The following is a 20,970-nucleotide window of genomic DNA, read 5'->3' as shown; positions in this document are numbered from 1 at the left end:
CGTCAGTGCCACAGTCCCTCAGCTTGCCCACCAAAATTGAGTGGGACATTGTGTCAAAGGCCTTCTGGAAGTCCCAGAAGATGACATCGACTTCCTCCTTCATGTCTAAGCTCTTTGTTACCTGGTCATAGAAAGAGACCAGGTTAGTCAGGCAGGATTGGCCTTGCACTAACCCATGCTGGTTACCCCTCAACATCGCTTCCCCTGCAGGGCTCTCACAAATGTGGCCCTTGATACTTTTTTCAAAGACCTTCCCTAGGATAGAAGTGAGGCTGACTGGCCTGTAGTTGCCAGGCTCTTCCTTCTTCCTCTTTTGAAAATAGGGACCACATTGGCTCTTTTCCAGTCCTCAGGGACTTGGCCAAAGCACCAGGAGTCCTCGAACAGCCATGCCAATGGCTCCGCAATGACACCAGCCAATTCCCTCAGCACCCGCGGATGAAGGTCATGCGGGCCCGCTGACTTGGACACATATAAGTCCTCCAGGTAATCCTTAACTAGGTCTGAACTAACAGCCAGGGGACTTGCATCCTTCCCGGGCCTTTCTATGCTGTCACCGGAGAGCACCCCATTGTCATGACATGGAGGCAAAGAACTTGTTGAAGAGTTCTGCCTTCTCTTGTGCATCTGTCACCAACTGCCCTGCCCTGTCCTGTAGGGGTTCAGTGTTACCCCGAGACTTCTTGCTACCTGTACACTTTGAAGAAGGATTTTTTGTTATCCTTAATCCCAGAAACTAAGCTAAGATCCAGTGCTGCTTTAGCCTTCCTCACCAAATCCTTACAAGCTCGGGTCAGGGAGGTGTATTCCTCCTTTGTTCCTGCCCCCTGCTTCCACCGCCAGTACGCTTTTTTCTTTGCCCTCATGCCAGCCTGGATATCCACGCTCAGCCATAAAGGTTTCTTGGACCCTTTTCCCCTTTTCCTGCACATAGGAATTGCGTCCTGCTGCGCCCCAAGGATAGCCTTCTTGAGGAAGGACCACCTTTCCTGGACCCCCATACTAGCTACCCCCTGGGCTCCGAGTGCCTCCCTAATTAGCGCAACTCACTAAGTAAAGCGCACCGCCTGCTTCCCAGAGCATGTCTATAAACATCCATCGTGTATGCACATGAAAAGCAGTTGTGCACATAAAATGAACTAAAATGAAATGGTATTAGTATGACCAATGTGTTGGATGTTCACTCAAAATCTGTGCTATAGATTAAAAAGTTTGTTCATGTCAAGATCTGCAGCTTCAAATTTGGGGGCTGGTTGTGGGTCTATTATAAGTATGAATGGAAACTTCCAGAGTTCTCCAAGGAAATTTGCTTCCATGACATCAGAGATCAGTCAGCTTAATTTCTAACTTGTATTAGAGATAGGTTACCTGATTGATTTTTTTTGGAGCAAATTGTAACTCTCATCTGAGTCAAAAGAAGCTTTTGGTCATTCCAAAAAAGTTGAACTCACAATTATTTAATGTTTATTTTTGTCTTTTATTCATCTCTATTCTCTACCAGTCTTCTAAATGTTCCAGTCACAACTGGAAACCCACGTAAAAAAATATCTCACTGTATTTCATTCCCATAGGTGCTATGAATATCAGTAAACCCACAAGACACTCTATCATTGTGAGTTGTCAGTCAGGTTTGGCAGACCTAATGGCTAAGGACAGACATTACACATAAACTGGTTTAAGTGATCAGAAACTGGTTTAAACCTGTAACAGAACAGGTATTTGGTGCACGTAAACCGGTTTAAAAACCTGTAACAAAATGTAAGTTCAGTGTACATAAACCAGTTTCAAAATGGCTGAAACTGCTTTAAGATAAACCTGGTTGAATGTAGTATCAGACATAACTGATTTGGTTCAAACCAGTTTATGCAATGTCTGTCCCAGACCCCGTGCTGGTTTAAGTTAAATCAGACTCCCACAGCATCCAATCATGCTCTTTGGGCTGAGCAGGGCTCTCTGCTCCGCAGCAGGGCTGGCCCCTCCCCTCTTCTCTCTGGCTGGAGCTTGGGAAAGACTGCAGGCATCTTCCTGGCTTCTGCTTCCCCTCTCACTCTGCCCCTCCAAGAAGGGATTCCACCATCCCCTCTGCCTTACACAGACACACAGCAGTAGCTAGCAGGCCACATACTGGCTATGGTCTGTGCTGTGGCAGACCGGACACACGCAAAATCAACAGGTAGCTGGTAATGATCCTCAGTTGTTTTATTAATGAGGTGATAAACACTGTATTATCAATTACCTGCTGGGCTGGTCACTGGGTGGGTGGGGTGGTGGGGTGGAACCCCTCCCTAATCAGAGCATCCTGCCAGGGCCTGGCCACACCCTCTGCAGCTCAGCACTGTGGAAGGGTAGGGAAAGGAAGGGGAAGGAGGGTTGCTGTAGTGCCCCCCAGCTTCTAGCCTGAGCCACTGCAGGCATGTACCTGCATTTTTCAGTCCAGAGGGAATGTCTGTTTGGTTACAAACTGGTTTAGCCTAGCCAGGTTAGACTAATCTGCAAAGATTGAATCAATTCAGGCTCAGGCTTTTGAATGTCTGTCCCTAGCCAACAAGTTTGGAAAATGCCAATAAGCATTCAAACAAAATTCATCCTTTTGCTTATCATAGTATTGGTGAGTAAAGGCTGTTTATCTTGGAACCAATTGATTGTGAAGATTTAAAATCAGCATATTGAAACCTGTTAACTGAAAAAGACCCATGAGTCATGCCTGAAGAAAGCATGACAGCCTAGATTGCCTATTTGGGTGTTAGGATTAGGCAGTTATTATGCCTCTCTTATAATTAAAATAGCTCATGATAGGAAAGATCAAGAGTTTTCTAGCCCATAGGAGTTAGAAAAGTGGCCTTCCCACTCAGCAAGTCATTTTCCAACAATACTTAGGTTTAAATTTTGTTGCCTTTTCTTGGAGGGGTGTGAAGGAGAGGATTTTTTTTCTGTTGCTGTCTTCCTAAATTAGCCAGGTAAGCAGGTAATTAGGCATAACTCTCCAAAGAGCACACGATAACTCAACTCTTATCATTACGGTCAGTCACTGAAAGTCTAATCCTTCTTTTTCTCCCAAGGCTTTCCTGTGACACACAGTCATATGTTTATGCTCAGAAAACCCAGCTCAGAAGAATGTCCTACTACCATGTTAGTTTGCTTCTCAGTAGTTGTGTCTACATGAGACACTACTGTGCAGTGGTTACTGCACATTTTTTTAGTACTTGTATAATCAAGTACTAAATAAATGCACAGTAACTGGAACTACTGCACAGTTGTGCTGGCAAACACCTTTTAAGTGATGCTACTGCACAGTAGCTTAATAATACTGCACAGTAGCATATTAGCACTGTTAGTGCTGTACCATGCGGTATTATTCAGCTACTGCACAGTCAGCATCTCATGTAAACATGTCCACTAAATAGAAATGACCATTTTACTAATGAAGCATTTATGTACCAACATTCTATCTTGTTCTATAGCTTCTTACTTCAGCAGACGCTCTTTTCAAGATTACTTTCACTGTTAAGTAAGCAACTAAAGCATGGTGTGAAGCTCAGGAAGTCTTTGCAATGCCCAAGGGAGACTATTTTGTTATTGAAAAAAATATGCTAATTAAGATGAAAAAGGAGCCAACAGTTCACCCCATTGTAATTATGTACCAGTTCACTATTCCATATCTATGCTGTCTCCTTCTCCCAGCACTTTGTTTATGAGAGGCAGGTTTGCCACCTTTTCTGTTCCTAGGAGGTTCTTCTGCTTCCTAGTTGGTGTAAAATGTTCAGCATCTTCCATTCCTTTTCTCCTGTATGCCTCTTGAGATGGTATAAGGGAAAAGGCATTTTTCCTGCAATCTTTTCAAAGAGGGGATTATTTCCCAGAATACCTACTCCATAGACCCTGCAATACCTAGCCTTCCTGACAGAAGGCACCTGTTGTGAGTTCTGCTTCTGCCTTCTCTCCAACTGATCCTGGAGCATTAATCACAACAGATCCAACAGTGTTGCAGAACTGATGTAAGTCATGCTTTCATGCTTCTTGTTCCCTAGGAATTCTGCAAGAGAGAAATCCATTGTGTTACACTGGTACATACCAACTCACTTTGAGATGAGTAAGGATTTCATGATTAGGTCCACTGTACCTGACTCAGTACGTTGCTTTTAGAATTAAATTCCACCCTCCGTTGTCAACTGAGTATAATGAAACTCCCAGGATTACAAACCCTGGGTACAATTAAATGATAAATTAATATAAGTTACTACTATATAAATGTGTTTAATGGTAGCACCCCTGAATGAGCAAGCAGGCTTAATTCTCTTTAGTATAGCTGGGTAGCAGTGCTCCCTACCTACAGTGTATTATTAATATGCTATGTAAAACCAAACTGCTGTGTGCACTTCACCTGGTTTAGATTGTCATCTAGGACATGTCTATTCTTTACTGTGCCTCTGGAATATACTTTGGCATTTGATTTTCTTCAACATCTACAAATTGATCTGTGTGTGTGTCTGTGTGTGTGTGACAAAGAGTATATAGATTCGCTCTTTGTCACAAAGGTGTTGATGAAAGCTAAGCCTCTTCTCACCCTAAGCTTAATCACCCTACAATTATAAATATAATAAAGCTTAAGATACTGGAGAGGGACCTGACTTTAGAAAGTGCTCCCTTCTAAAACTCATGGTCCTTCTGCAGTGGCCTATCCAGCTGAAAACCAGGGAATTTTAATTGTCTTTGAAAAAGTTGACTTTCTTCTATACCTCTTGGCCAAAACATTTTCCAGATGATGAACTGCCACTTACTCCAGCAAGCCTCATCTCTATGACCTTTACGGCTGTGCAGTGAGTTTCAGGGATTCTTTTTTAACATGACTCTTCAAGAGCTGCCATAAAGAATTTCCAGCGCTTTTGTCACAGTCTGAGGTTCTTTCAATATGATGCTTCTATTCCTGTGTGGCTGTGTCTACACGAGAAGCGTTACTGCACATTAAACTAATCTAATGTGCAGTAAAGTGACAGCCTCTACAAAAGCACAGGACTTACTGCGTAGTAAATTTGGCTAATGTATCCTTTGCAACAAATACAGGTAATAGATTGATGGTGCATTAGGTACTGCGCAATAGCGCATGTGTAAATGCTGACTAGGTGCAATTTGGTTCTGGTCAGCCTAGACAGCAGAGGGCCACAGGAGGAGGGAGGGGCTTGGGTTGGGGTGGGGGAAAGCTGCCCACAGTTCTGGGACTGCTCAGCTTTTGGCCCCAGGCATGGGCAGGAAGTGGGAGCTGACTGGGAGTGTACTGCACAGTAGGGCTGTGCAAACCTTCAGTCACTGATTTGATTCGGCAGAGATTTGGCCCAATTCGGCAGTCAAATCTCCAAATTCAAATTGAATCAGGAGACCCTTTAATCTCTCCAAATTGAATTGGAACCGTCCAAATTGATTTGGAGAGATTCCAAAAGATTTGATAATATGGATCTAGACACAGCTTTAAATGTTTCTTCTACATACCTTGAGGTACCAGGTGGCTTGTGAATGCTGAGATGATGGGGCAGATGGAGCATCCCGTGGGAGCATGCTTGGCAGTGGACCCAGAATTGGACAAGAAGCACTTCTGGTTCACTTCTGGGTCTGCCGAGGTGCGCACAGGGGATCCCCACTCCTGCTCCCCGGCTTAGTGACTGGTGCATCCTGGGTCTGGGGGGGCATCCGGGGTCCCCCTACAATCCCTCTGTGCTTGTGTGGGATACTCCATCTGCCCCATCCCACCATTGCAGTGTTCACAAGCCGCACCTGATACATCAAAGTATGTAGAAGAAACATTTAAAACTGTCTGTGGCCGAATCACTGATTCTCCAAACCAACATGGAATCTTCAGATTCAGATTTGGCTGAATCGAATCAGGACAGTGATCTGAATCAACGAATTGAATCACTGTACCGGATTCAAGTCGAATCCAAATTCAAATTGAATACAGCATGTTTTGCACACCCCTACTGCACAGGAAGCAGCAGGGCTGAGGGGACTAAGACTTCCTCTGTCAGTGCATGCCCCAGTCAGCTCCCACTTCTGCTCCCCACCCATCGAGGAGCTGAGCAGTGCCAGGACTTGGGGAAGATGTGGCAGGGGAGGCAGCATTGGTACGGATGGGGAGACGCAGGTGGGAAGCAGGGGGAGTGAGGGGGAGATGTGAAGAGAAAGCAAAGCTGGGGACTGGTGCTGCTTCTTCCTTGCATTCCTTGTCCCATCCTCCCTGGTCTCAGTGCTGCTTACCTCCATGCTCGGACATAGGGCATCAACCCAAGCTAGCGCCACTAAGCTTGGCTGCAGTCCTGAGCTCTGTGGGGCTAGGAGCTGTCCACTGCTCCCAGGCAGCTCCCCACTGTTCCCTGAAGCGCAGGCCTGGCCCTGGTGCCCCAGTCAGCCTGAGACTGGCGCCAGGGAATTCTGGAGCTCCCCCTGCTGCAGGGGAGTAGAGCAGGGTAGGGGGGCAAAAGCTGCCCTGGACTGAACTGATACCACTGGGTGCATCCAGATGTGTGGCTGTGTGGTATGTGGTACCACAAACATGCCTGCAGCACCATATACTGTAGAGTCAGACATTCTCCATACTGCAAGGGTGTGCTGCCCAAGCATGCGCTGGTCCGGGTTTTTTTTCCATGGGTTTTATTGAGCCTTGGATATCCAGGGGTCAAAAAAACCCATAGAAAAAAAACCCCGGAACAGTGCATGCTGCTGAAAAGTGGAGCTGGGCCACCTAGAGCCATGCTGTGGCTGCCACCCAGGCTTCATCTGACAGGATTGCCATGGCTGCAGCCCCAGGAGGCTCTCAGGACCCCAGATAAGGCTGCTGGGGCCAACATTGTGCTGTCCACAGGCTCACCTACTATCTTCAGGGTAACTTGCCATGCGCCAAAGCTCATGTGGCACAGACATTCCCAAGGAACAAGTAGCTACAGTGCACAACGCACACTGCTCCTTGTCTCTGAGGAACCAAACATCCATGCTTATCTGGAGGCACCCACTGGAAGCAAATTTGCTCCTGACAGGGGAGTACGTGTAGTCTACACTTGCGCTTTAATGAAAAAATCTTTTCACAGAAAATTCAGGCACATTAATTGTACGTGTGGACATGCCCTGTGTCCCAGTGATTTGGGGGATCTACAGGGAATTGTACAGGGTTTTTTTCAGAATCAGATAATGAGATTTAACTTTAAATATTCTGGTATCTCTTGACCTGTGTTTAAATATCCTTCCTTCCTTCCTACTGGTTACCTACCTACCTACCTACTTACTTTATTTTATTTGTAATTCTGTCTACATCATTCATTTCTCCATTCTGTAAACAGAAACATTGAACAGGTGGAAGCAATAGAAGGCAATTTATCAGTAGAACCCTGTAGTCCTCTACAGCCTCATTTCTGCAGAACAGGAAATGTTTCCATTTAGCAGATGGACATTGTGAAACACAAGAGCTTTTTTTAATTGTGATTTAATGTTTTAAAGGATAGCAAGCAGTAAAAACATCCCCTTTCCCAGAGGATTCACACTAACACTCAAAGAGTTGGGAGGTACTTTAAAAATGTAGTGCAATATAAAACATTGTTTTGTTTCTCCTTTGCACCCTATCCTAAGGGTCTCCTCTGGGTTAGCAATATTAGCTTGATCATGCTCCATCTTTGGATATGCATTCACCTGAAACAGGCGATTCCATTAATGGACTACATCATGTAAGGAAAAAGCAGAAATCATGCTGAAAAGGATATTATGTAACTATTGTAGCATTTGGATTTTTTTCTTTCACAGAAAAAATCAAGAAAACTTGCAAATGTAAAAAATGGCAGATATGACATGGAAAATGACAATTTTAGTGTAATTATAAATGAAAGACAGAGTGCCATTAAAGTTAAAGTGATGTTATTAAGAGATGTGTTAATTTTCAGTTAAATTTTCTGTTAAAGACCAATTAGTTTAAAAGACTTGACAGCACTAACGGCGAAACATAAGCGCTCTGGTAATTATACTTTAAAAAATGGTTGAACAAACTGAAAAGCAGCCCCAAAACATACACTCTTAAAGAGCTGGCATGGAATTCAACTCTTTGAGCTAGGTGGCACTGCTAGATCAGATATCTAGGATAGATTTTGTCACGGATCCATGTTTTGGCTGGTTATGATGCATTTCCGTTTATCTGATGTAGCATTGTAACCAGTAAATGTTCTCATACTGGTCATAATTTTTAATGGTTCTGTACTAACATCTCAGTGCGTGTGCAGTTTGTGGAAGCAACAAGAAGGGATTTTGCAATAAACAAAAGGTCTTTGCTGTTGTTACTGAAAAGTAGCATGTTACATTAAGTGCTAGAGCACCTTTCTAAAAACATTCAGCAGAATGTTTTTTGACAAGTACTGGCATATCCAGGACATGTACCCTCCCACAGAGCCACTAAAAGAGCACTTACATTAATTTTAGAGCATTGCTCTTCTAAAGGAAATGTATGGTTTAATTTGGCCATTTTTACCTTAATTTCAAACCTGATCCACTGAAGTGCTGAGCACCCTCCCACTGTTATGTGAGGCAAAATTTAATGGAGGAGGAACTAATTTTCATGGAACTAGAGAACATGGAGGATCAGTCTTTTCCTGCGGAGTATTGAATACCTTTAACCCATCCAAAATTTCCCTCTTGAGGAAAATTTATCATTCTGCCTCATATTTAGGATAAGGCATTTTCCCATTGGTGGCAGTACAAGAACAGTCCATTTGCAAAATCAGATTGTTTGCATTCAGTGATGGCAGCATGAACAGAAACTGTCACTCAGTTCCACTCATGCATCTGATGGAATGATGACATCCACATCAGTCTCTTGGTGTGAAACCCAAATAGAGCCATTGTTCCAAGATAAATGTGTCCTGCTTTGCAAATAAATGTCTTAATTTTGCCTTGACATTTGTCTATCAGTGGGAGACCATTCTCTTGCAACAGCATTTTTTTCCATTGACAGCAGGCCTGGTTCCCCTCTTGTTTATGTAAGTGTAAGGCTGCCACACCTCCTGGTTTGCACCTCTGTGGCTGAGGTCAGATGAGGGCCTCTTGGCTGTGTCCAGATGAGCGCAGCCAAGCAGTATGTTTGCAGCACTACATACTGCACCTTCAGTTGTTTTTCATGCTGCAAGGTAGCATCATGGAGCAGGGAGGTGGGGGTGCATCAGATCGGTTTATATTGTACTAATGATGTAGTCAAGAAAACCTGTGCAAAACATAACCAGAGTCGTGCATGTGGTGGCAGCTCCAAAACCGGAGCCTGGCTGACCAGGCTCCAACTGGCAGGATTGCTGCTGCTACAGCCTTAGGAGGCCCCAGGGCCCCCGGTAAGGCTACTGGGCCCAGACCCTCTCCTACCCCACCCAGGGTAACATACTATGTGCCAGAGTGTACATGGCATGGGTGTCCCCCCAGGGACAAGTAGCAGCAGCACAAGGTGTGCCACTGCTTCTTGTCCCTGGGAAACAAACATCCAAGCGCGTATGGATGCTGCTTTCCTGTCTTAATTTGATACATTTTTGTGTTAATGATTTTGTGACAGGTGCCTCTCTCTTTCTCTGTTTTTACCTTCACTTCCACCTCACAGTTTTCATATGAATTCTTGAGTGAAATGAATGTTGAAGTCTCAGCTAAGGTTCCCAGTGGTTAATTCTGTGGTTATGCACAAGTAAATTTACAATAGGAAATAATTGTGCATTGGCAAAATGATAGTAATGTATGTCCTAGGCCTTGGATTCCATGTATCACAGCTATACTGCTACATTATAGGAAGTATAGAGTTGAGAGGTGACTACCTAATAATTTCCACTAAAGAGCTGACCTGAAAAAAGACCCAGCTTTTCTCTTTTTGCCATAACTCCCTGGCTAAAAGGCCTATGAAACAAGTCATTTTGCCAAGCTTAAGGCATCTTGTGGTCTTACTTAGAGTAACAGAATATTTCTCATGCCTGCTTTAATAAGATTATAAACAAGCTTGGGAGCATGTACTAGTAAAACTGTCCATGGCCTTTGTGTAATGCTCCAATATGTTATTGATTGGAAATAAGAGAAATATAGAATATAAAAGAGAGACTAGTACCAATCAATACTAGTAAATATTACCAGATGGGGGAAAAAGAGAACAATGAACTGTAAATAAAAGGCTAGCCAACGGATACGTATGTATACATATTGTAAGAAAAAATATTCAAAATATAACAATACACAGTTATCTAGATTGTGTGTACCTAGATTGCTCTACAGAATGTACTGACCTGCATTCTTACAGACTCACTGACAGGATGGTGCTTCTGCAACTGCATTCACTTCTACGTCAGAGTAAACCTTGGCTTAGTATCTCTGGAATTTGTGTCTGAGAGAGATCATTTGCTTTATGTATGAGAGCCAATTGGGTTGATTGTGGTCCTTAAACTTGCATATAAGTGACACAGGCCTAGAAAGAAATTTAAACTCTAAAAGGATGCTTCTAAAGAATTCCCACACTGGAAAAAGTGGTGTATTGGCAGGGGTTGAACATGATTCCCTAGCTCACTGATATCAGTGTGGGTAAGTAACTGAAAGAGGGAAGGTCAGTGGGAAATCTTGGCAAAGGCCAGGCTGTCTTTTTTCTCATACTGGTTTGGTACTGGTGATATTACTCAACTGAATCATAACAGATCCACTTCTCATTTACATTTATTCTAACTGGTATTACTCTAACCTTTCTGTGCCCTATGAAAAAACCACAGTGATACACAAAGCAAAGGCAGAACAAAGAAGTGTCAGCTGATAAATCCCTATTGGTGTAAGTCACCTAGTTCATTTTCTACCCCAGACAAGGAGGAGCTGTTTCGTACTCTAGATAGTCTGTTGCTTTATCCAGTCTAGCTTTAAATGTCTAAAACAATGGTTCTCAGACACAGTGGTGCAGCACCCTGGGTTGCCACAGGCTACCCTGCAACGTTATAACTACTAGTTGTGTAAACATGATTTGCAAGATAAACCAGATATTTCAAACAAGTGGTATAAGCATTCTGACCTGTTGTGGTCTTTAGTTCTTAACAACAGAATTGCATTTTTACTTATAGTCACAATTTTGGGGCGAAAACTAAGAACCGGCATTTTTAGAAATGGTGCTTTGAGTCTAGTGAGGGATACAGACTAAGAACCACTAAACTAAAATAATGGGGCTTCAACCATTTTCCTTATAATACTTATACCAGTAGCTTGATTTCTCCCCTGGGTTAAGCATCACCCAGTAACGTGGATACTTTGTCATCTTTTGCTTCTGATCACTCATAATTGTACTCCCTTGAAAAAGACCATAAACCAATTCCCTCCCCTTCCTTGTCATGGCTGCCCTTTGAATGCTTTGTTATATACTTGCTCCCATAACATTACTGACATTATTAAATGCCCTGGATCTTGGGGCAGTTCTGATCCACTGGGTACACAAGTACGTGTAGTTGAAAACTTCAAAAAGCAAATTTTGAGCATGCTGAAACTGCAGTGGAAATATTTGTGTATGTAATGATCAAAACAGCAATTCTGTGGTGAATCTGCTTCCTTCCACTAGATAGATAAATTCTGTCACTAGATTGATTGTATTTATTTAGATTTTTTTTTTCTAATTTAGAAAGATGTAAAACAGTAGACCTTGAAGTCATGGAAGCAAAACTTATAATAATAAAAACATTCACAGTTAATTAAAAGCTTTTCCCCCTTTCTGCATGATTGCCATAACAAATGAACAATGAAACTAAAATGACATTCAACAAGAGAAGTCAAGGTAATGAGAAGGAACCAGCCTTGCTTTCTGATGTTGGGCAAGTTGCTTTATTCCCATGCCTCAGTTCCCCCTGGGTCAAATGCACCTATTGCCAGCAAGTTCTCTCAGGGGCATGGAACATTCTGGCTTGTAACAGTTGTTTGAGAGTGCACTGTTAATGCAGATATAATTTTGGTATGGCCTAGTTAACTCCAGTGGTTGAAGCCAAGGGTCAAAAAGGAAGGAAAGCAAGCTTTTGCTCTCCGGTCTTGTATAGAATTTTAGTCTGTCTCACAACATGGTTTGCACAGCTTCAGAAAAAAAAATTAATAGGGTTGGCAGTCATAATATCTGCTCTTTTGGTGGTCTCTACTTTTGTGCATTTTGTGAAATGGTCCGTATTGCGGGATATGCATCATTGTCTATTGCAGTTATTTAATCAGATGTCTTTGAACTAGAGCAGTCTACTTCTTTTCAATGAACTTGAGAGTTATACGTCTGGCATCGAATTAATATTTTAAAAGCCCATTGTTTGCCTGACAGACCAGTGACGCTTTGGAGGCTGGCAAAATGTCAGCGTGGAGTAAATCTTCTCTAATAAACCACATTAACCCTATACCCTAGAGTTTTTTAAAAGGACCACCAGGATCCCAGACTCATCATACATTTATCTGGAATGAACTCAAAATGTTTAATTGATACGTGCTTATGTCTGCATGCTGTCAAGTCTCGTAATAAGATGTTTAGTGCAACGCATTGGTTAGACTGCTAGAGTCCAGCCATGGTAATAAGCAATGACATTTGTGGCACAAAGGAATCTCCCAGACGAATCAGTGACAAGCCTAAAAAGGCAATCTAGCTTGCGCAAGCCTGACATGTGGTCTTCATGTTACAATGACGCATCTCCAGCCTGTACTTAGTAGACATGAAGGTGATGAGAGGGAAAGCGGTCAGTGCATTGCCCCTAATGCCAATTATAGGAAACATAAATCATTCAAATTTTTGTTCTTTAATAAACATCAGACTGAATTGGTGTTCAAAAGGCAGGCTGTAGTGTTGAGGCCTAATGGGATAGTAGAAAAGAGAGTAATTGGAGGCGGCTGTCTTTTCACTTTCTATAGAAAAGTATGTGAAGAGACAGCCAAGAACTTTAAACAGCAGAAACCCAGAAAAGTTGTAATTTGGATGTCTTTCGTTGTGACTGTAATGGTGTTTGCCTAAAGAGCTTTATTTTATCTCCACAGACATACTTCAATGACAATATCCTCACGCTGATACGGACACTGGTAACAGGAGGAGCCACACCAGAGCTGGAAGCTCTGATCGCTGAGGAGAACGCACTGAGAGGAGGGTACAGCACACCTCAGACGCTTGCAAACAGGGACAGGTGTCGAGTTGCACAGCTGGCTTTGTACGATGGGCCCTTTGCAGACCTAGGGGTAAGACTACAAAGTAAAAGTGAAGTTGAGGCTTTGCTTTAATCATTTACAGCATAAAGACTGTACTCACCCCATTCTATAATCACTTTGTCTCCTGTGAGAGGATTTTTTTAAATGTTTGCCTGTAAGGATAGCATTTCCTTCTTGTAACTTTCCCTTCAAAGACCTGAAGCCCACTGAACATTTTTAACAAGTCTGACAATACTTTGCCATTTCTGGTATCAAAACTGTCCTTCTCCAGTGAAGAAGCTCTATCAGGACCCACAGGCCTACACTCTCCAGGTGCTGCTGGAAGTAAAAAAGGAAAGTGCCTCTAAGGTGAAGTTTCTGGGTCTCCCCACTCTGTCTGCTAAATTTTCCAGAACTATGCCACAGTGGGGCTGACTAAGTTAAAAAGTGCATCCAAAGGGATGGGTGAGCTGATATAAGTATGAGAAGAATTTGCCCCATATCTTCATTTTCAAGGTGCCTTGAACCTGAATCTTGGTTGACATTTGGTAGGTTTATTTGCCACAAGGGAAAACAATTACTCTAATTTTCCAATTACCTTTTTTTTGTTAACTGTATGTGCTCCTGGACTTATGGCTTTTGTCATAAGCCTGGTAATGTAGCAAGAAAGGAGAAAGTGCTTTGTTTCCAGACTTACCACAATCTACATGTGCTAAATGTCACATGAGAACCCCCTTTCCTGATATTTTCAGTCCCCTACCAAGAATGATAGACATGCAAACTTGCTAATTTTGGATCTAATGGATGGAGAAATTTCTCTGAATCCAGCCTTGTTTTCCTTCAAAACATTGTCTATCTGCACATCTTCACTTTGCAAAGTGCATGTGCCATCAGTGCTTGAGCTCAGAGATTTCAGATTGCCAACTGGGTATGGCACACCCAGAGTCCAACTTTCATTGTACTCTGCACCAATTACGTAAAAGGTATTACATGCTCCCATTCATTAGTTTGCCTAATCACCTTGGCTCAAAATGAATCACTGTCTTGTCATCTTGTTTTGCATGTGGCTTGCAGATCCTTTTTAATTTTTCTTTTGAAGAATTTCCATTATGGTTTTTTTCTTGCTTTTTTTTTCTCTCTCTGGCTTGATTAATAAACAGTGTACTCTTTATGATCTTGTCATCTCTCTGACTTTATTGGGGATTCGTTTTCCACTTATTATGTAATCCCTTTCCAACCTCTCTCCCCTCCTTTTCTTTGGGCAAAGGAGAAGATAGGACTTGTGCATTGTCCCTTATTTTTGAGTTCTCTCAGCAAACCACCATCATGGCTTCATCCAGCTCTCAAGTTACATCCATCCTAAGACAGTGTCCTGCTTATGTCCTGCTTGCATGAGCAACACCTTTACTCTTTGGGAGAGTCCCATATTCTTGAAAAGTGCTACACATGCAGGTTTTTTATCTCCCAGGATAGGGAAGAGTGGGAAAGCAGGTCTTGACCTTCTACCTCATCAGCACTGGAGAAACTGTAATGAATCACACGTGAAACTGGATCCAAAGGCAGTCCTCAATGCAGGGCTGGACAAGGACTTGGATCAGAAAGACTTCATTTCTTCTGATCCAAGATTTCCAGATCCCACACAGATCCTGTTAAAGATCACTGAAATTCTGGCACTATGGGCACTTAGACAGTACTGCGATGCATGCTAATTAGAACATGTTGGAGCAGATTCGATTATCTAGTCTGCTGGAGTGTTCTCATCAGAACGCTCTAGAGTGCTGCAGTGTCTCATGTATTCAGCATCCCACATTTCAAAAGGACAGTGGGCCCCTACCACCATTTTGAAATGTGGGGCATTGAATACACAAGGTGCTGCAAGCATTTTAATTAAAGCAGCTCTGCTTAATTAGGTCAGCCCCCAACACACTGGAGTATATGTATAGGTGCCCTATCGTTCGAGTCCTATCCTTTGGGCTCTATTGAGTCCTAGGCATTCCTCAGTGTCATCTCCTTTGGCAAAGAACATCTCTGCAGTCTTGATGCTGACTTCCAGTTGAACTTTTAAAACCCTCATTCAGGCTTGTTCCAGGTGGAGGGAACCAAGAACTTAGATGATGATCCTGATTAATCCCTGATTCTAGTGTCCTCACAGTTGCCTCTTTCTTTCTTAGACTGAGCAAACTTTCTGGAACTAGCTTCTGCTCCTTGCCATACATCATACACTGGCACTGGCAACACAACTGCTCTACTGTCACTTCCAGTTACCTTATAGAGGGTAGACTGCAAGACTCTTCCTCCCTGTGTCATGAAGAAGCATGATTCAGCCTGAGTTCTCTTACAGAAGAGACCTGGGGCTCAAACCAGCCCTTCCAGGCCTCATCATTCCTTCCTCAGTAACCTCAGGATTATTTTTTGGCCATTCCAATAGGGGCATTCAAGCCTCAGGGCTCTCAGTCCTTACAGTTCTGAGGAAAGATCATCTTGCCTCTACCACACAGATTCACCTGATTCCATCTGTCTATGCTTAATCCACCAAATCAGAGAGACTCTGGATTAAGGTTTCAGATGGGGCGAGCTTCTGGGGATCACTTCCTTTTTCTCCTCCCTCTATCCATCTAACTTGCTTTGGACTATTGTACAGGAAGAATGAGATAATGTTAGGGAGTGTAGTAATAGAAATTCAATAAAATATAACAGTACAAGGTGTAAAGTCATGTATTTGGGGACTCGAGAATAATTTCAATAAGACAGAGGCTCTTGGGATGGAGGAAGAGAGAGACCAGTTATATCACTCACTGTTAGAGTGACCATGAACATTGCAAAACCTGCATGTGTAGCACTTCCCATGTGTAGCACACCATGGTGCATCTGTGGGAGAAAAAAGAACAAATTAATTGTCTGGCATATGGGGTGGGGCTTTTAAGGAGAGTAAAGGAAGTACTACTCTTACTATGCAAGACTTTAATAAGACCCCAGTTCTGGTTACCTGTGTTTCCAAATGATTTATGTGAACTAGAACAGATTCAGAAAAGGGCAGTAGGATGACACTGTAGCATTGGTCACTATCCACTTTTTTGGATCCTCAGAGCATATTTGAATTACCAAATTCAGAACTGGTGACACTCAGCTCTCCAAGTGTCTTCTTGGGGGATATTCTAGGTTAGGCTTGTCCAACATGCAGCCCGCCAAGGCATTTTCTGTGGCCCATGGTGCTGCGACACTGTTTACTTTTGTTCCCACCCCTTGTCCCTCCCCCAGCCCCTCAGCAGCTTCCTAATGGCTGCTGAAGGGCTGGGGAAGGGACAAAGTTCCCACACGCACCACATCAGCTTGACACTGCTGACATGATGTGTGTGGGAAGAGGAGTAGCCATGTGCCGCTCGGGACAGGATGAGCCCAGCCAGAGCAGCAGGGGCTCAGCTGCACTTTCCCCCTACCTGCGCTGGTCAGTCCCGAGCGGCACACGGCTCCACCGCCACTGCCTCTGCTGGCTGGTGCTGACCCGGGTGGGTCTGTCCCATCCGGAGCAGGACACAGCTGAAGCTGGATTCTCACAAGCTGCTGGGAATGGGAGGAGCCCGGCTGGATCGGCACCAGAAGTGGCAGCGGAGCCATGTGCTAGGGACTGACCAGCGCAGGCAGGGGGAAAATGCAGCTAAGCCCCTGCCACTCCAGAGAGACCAGGACCAGGACTGAGATCAGGATCACTATGTGGTGACACTGTGGGTCTGGGGCCCAGTGTAGAGCCTCAATCCACTTCCCATTGCTCCTGCCACATGCGCTGATGCAGCTGATGGAGACCAGCTGGAACTTGCGTGGGCAGGGCACATGGCTGGGTGGAAGGGATGGGGCTTCAAGTAGATGTGGAGCAGTGTCTGGGTGTGGGACAGGTGGGCGGGGTTGGGGCCAGGGCTGGACTGGGATTGGGATGGCCTGCCCTCTAATGGTAGCTCTGCCCCAGACCTTGGCCCCATGCTGTCATTGCCCTGTGATCCCAATCCCATGCCTGGCCCTGGCCCTGCTGACCCCTGGACTCTGCTGCTCACCTACATCCAATCTACCTGCCATATGCATGGGGCCTGGCTGGTCTCCATGGAGATCCTGCCCATCCTTTGCATCCAGCAGCCCTGGTGCTGTATTCAGGGTGGATGGGCCATGGTGCCCAGTCAGCGGGGTGGGTCTGGCAGCAGCGGTGACAGTGGCAGTGGCAGCCAAAAGGAGCCACTGCAGCTGGGGCTGCCAGAAAGCTCAGTCTGGATCCTGTGCTGCCCCAGCCTTGTGGTGGGACCAGCTGCACACACCACAGGCCAGGCTGCCCCTAGCATTTCAGAACCACTGAAGAGCAGACAAAATCCCTTCTCGGGCCAGATCTGGCCCATGGGACAAGACCTCTTGGAGCACTGCAGTTACTGGTAAATAATGTCTTTCTCTATGCTACTGAGCTAGTACCTCACCTGGAGAGTGTCAGTTAGTGGCAGTGGCTTAGACCTGCCCTTTTGCATTTAAGCACCAAGGGTTTATATCTAGCCTAATAGTAAATTGATAACTAATCTGAATCATTCTCAGGTTACTTATGAAAATACCAGCAATGTTTTCAACATGTTAACCACTGAGAAATATTAAGAGTTGGAAAATACATTCCTCACCCTCCATCATGGCTATCATCTACACCTTATGACTTTTGTAAGCTTCTTCCTGCACTGTCACCACTGTGATGGTTTGGGTCAAGGTGATGACTTAAAAAATGCAAGTACTTTCAGAATAGGACCCCTGGGGAAAAAGTAGGAATAAAAGGAGGAGAAGTAGAAAAGTCTTTTTTTTTTAATCAGCAGTTTGCAGAGATTGTATTTTTCTTAATTTGTATAGTACATAGTCTTTTTCAAGGTTTCCCATTTCAAATAAAAGGCATTTCGTGTTTCCCAGATTTATATCTTTCCATTTATTAAGTGACCAGATAAAGTTAGAGATAATGTCCTCAGCATATAAGCTTAATTTCCTCTTTTTTTGTCTCTCCTAGGATGGTGGTTGTTATGGAGACCTGTTTTGTAAAGCGTTGAAAACATACAATATGCTTTGCTTTGGAATTTACCGATTGCGGGATGCACATCTAAATACACCTAGCCAATGCACTAAACGGTAGGTCTACACTTCTACATTCTCCTTCTTTTCTCTCACTCTCTCCCGTGACTTCTCCCCCTTTGTCTTTCTCTTTGCAGTTCAGTGTTCCAGGCCTGTAAGATCCCTACAATTGTGATAGGGTATGAATAATAGAAATTAGCTAATGGTTTTTAACATTTTTAACCATTTTCAGTTGCCTATTTCAGCCTTTTGGCAAGTTAAATATAAGAAGCTAAGTGCACCAGGCAATATAGGCAGCATTGACCATATCACAGAATATAGATTTTGGGAGGGGGGGAGTGTTTTATTTTTCACTTTGTTTTTAGTGTATAAAAAGGCAAATGCTAATTTCAGTTCTCAGTATTCAACTTAGTCTCATTTGTCATTTGTTAGGTTCCAAGATATTCTGATTATACCCTTAAAGAAATCTCAATCTGTTCAAAACAATTTGCTATAAGGAAGAAGGGCTTCACAAAGCCTTAACTATGCTTTAAACTATAAACACTATTCTAACTGAGATCAGGAAAACAGACCGTACAATGACAGACTGAGAGCAATGGGACTCTTCAGCCTGGAAAAGCGCAGATCTCAGGGGCGATCTGATGGCCACCTATAAGTTTATCAGGGGTGTCCACCAGGATCTGGGGGAACGATTGTTCATCAGAGCACCCCAAGGAATGACAAGGTCGAACGGTTATAAGCTCCTGCAAGATCATTTCTGGCTAGACATAAGGAAGAATATCTTCACTGTACGAGCCCCGAAGGTCTGGAATAGCCTACCACCGGTGGTGGTTCAACCACCTACATTGAATGCCTTCAAGAGAAATTTGGATGCTTATCTTGCTAGTATCCTATGACCCCAGCTGATTTCCTACCCCTTGGTCAGGGGGCTAGACTTAATCTTCTGAGGTCCTTTCCAGCCCTAATGTCTATGAAATTTTAGTAACTGAGAGAAACCTGATTTTTTTAGGCTGATTTCTTCAGATACAGCCTTGGACACAGGGAGTGCAGCTCTGTAGTGAAACACTGCCTTTCCTTGTACTTGCTATGTCAATATTTTGCTGATTTGTGGAAGGCTTCTGCTTCCCAAATTGCCAACCGGGATCTCTTGCAAGTTCTAAACAAATATGGAGGAAAAAATCTATTAGTGGGGGCAAGTGATCATCAGTTTTGGTTTTGGTTTTTTTTCCCCTTATATAAAAAAAAAACCCTTGACATTTCTATAAACGTCCATTAGTGCTTAAAAGTAGTAGACTGATTTTCTGTGATGTAAGAATGTAAAGAAAGTCACTGTTAACTTGGAAACACAGCCCAGGGCCTCCTTGCAAAGTCTACAGGTGCTTCCTATCTACAGAATTTCACCAGCAGGTTTTGTAAATTAGCCTTACTGTGCCATGGGGCAGTGGGTTTTGTAGGACCCTTGAGATTAGCATAGGTTATGTTGGTGTCTTCAAAAACACAAGATAGTTTATGAATGTTTATGACTGAACCTAGGACAGATAGATAGATAGATTCAGAAATTATGGAAGGTGAAGTTGGGGAATGGATGATCTTTATAAAAATGTTTTGTGTGACTATCAGGGAAGAGAAGACCTAGCTATGGCAAAATATGTTATAGGTATGAGAGCCCAATGGTACCAACTGACCATGAATACATCTGCACTGTGAATTACACAAAGGTTTGTATCAGGAAAGTAAATTTTTGGAATGGTTTACCAAAGTAGTGGGGGGCAAGGAACCTGAATCAGTTAAAAATGGATTCAGTACAACATAGGATGACAAGGTGTTCTTGGAATGTGTTATAGGAGTTAAGCATTGGGTATCCACAGACAACTATTAAAAGGAAACTTTATGATTGTGCCAGGTACTCACATATGCAGAAGGTGCCTGGTGGCATGATGTTTCTTGGTTTCCCTGAACACAAGGACGACAGGTAGAGGCAAAGGCCAGAGAAATCAGTCGATTTTGAGGTCAGGCTGTCTTTTGAGGACTTGTGTTTAGATTACAAGGCAGGGGTGGGCAAAATGCAGGCTGTGGGCTGGATTCAGCTTGCCAGGCCTTTCTATCTGGCCTGTGGGGCCCCTAAGAATTAAAAAATATATATATACATTTATCTGCTCCTGGCTGCCTGTCAAAGATGACAGGAGCCTGGGGCAGTAAGACCCAGGGGGAGCTGGCAGAAGCCAGCAACAAGGCTGGCCCAGTCGTGCCCCCCCCCCAACCCCCCGTCCCACAGCAAGCCTCTGCCTGCCCTGGCTTTCACTGCTTCCCTGCATGCCTGCTTCAACACCACATGGCCCCGGGCTGCATCGCAGGACTGCACCAGTACCTTGGGCGCAGGAGTGTCTATGTCTCCATGTCAGCACACACATGCAGTAAGGGAGGAGAAGAGACAGAGAGACCAATGAGGCAGAGAAAGAGAAAGGGAGTGAGTGTGTGTTTGTGTGTCTGTGGTGAGGGAAGCACAGAGTGCATGTGTGTGCAATGAGGGAGGGAGGGCAAGATAGACAGAGAGTGTGTGGGTTCATAGGGCGAGTTCCACAAGCACACCCCACCATACATAAAGACCTGCTCACACATCCCAGTTACCTCCCCCCAACACAGTCCCCCACAAGCCCTATGCCCATCCACACCCCACATATTCACACACACCCACATGCTCCCTCACCCCATCCCCACACCTAACCCCCCACAAACCCC

General features: G+C 44.0%; 1 protein-coding gene across 1 annotated transcript in view; it reads left to right on the top strand.

Annotated features, from left to right (window-relative positions):
- KCNMA1 (potassium calcium-activated channel subfamily M alpha 1) overlaps positions 1-20,970 on the top strand; it is a 997,979-nt gene that overhangs the window by 933,309 nt on the left and 43,700 nt on the right. Inside the window, exons 25-26 of the mRNA XM_019555536.1 lie at positions 13,009-13,203; positions 18,170-18,288. Coding sequence (XP_019411081.1) covers positions 13,009-13,203; positions 18,170-18,288 — 314 coding nt within the window. The remainder of the gene's footprint in view (positions 1-13,008; positions 13,204-18,169; positions 18,289-20,970) is intronic.

Source organism: Crocodylus porosus, unplaced genomic scaffold, assembly GCF_001723895.1.
Source record: "Crocodylus porosus isolate Cpor-Errol unplaced genomic scaffold, CroPor_comp1, whole genome shotgun sequence".
NCBI classification, from domain to species: Eukaryota; Metazoa; Chordata; order Crocodylia; family Crocodylidae; genus Crocodylus; species Crocodylus porosus.
Note: the sequence above shows the minus strand (reverse complement) of the source record. Positions and strands in the feature narration are given on the sequence as shown.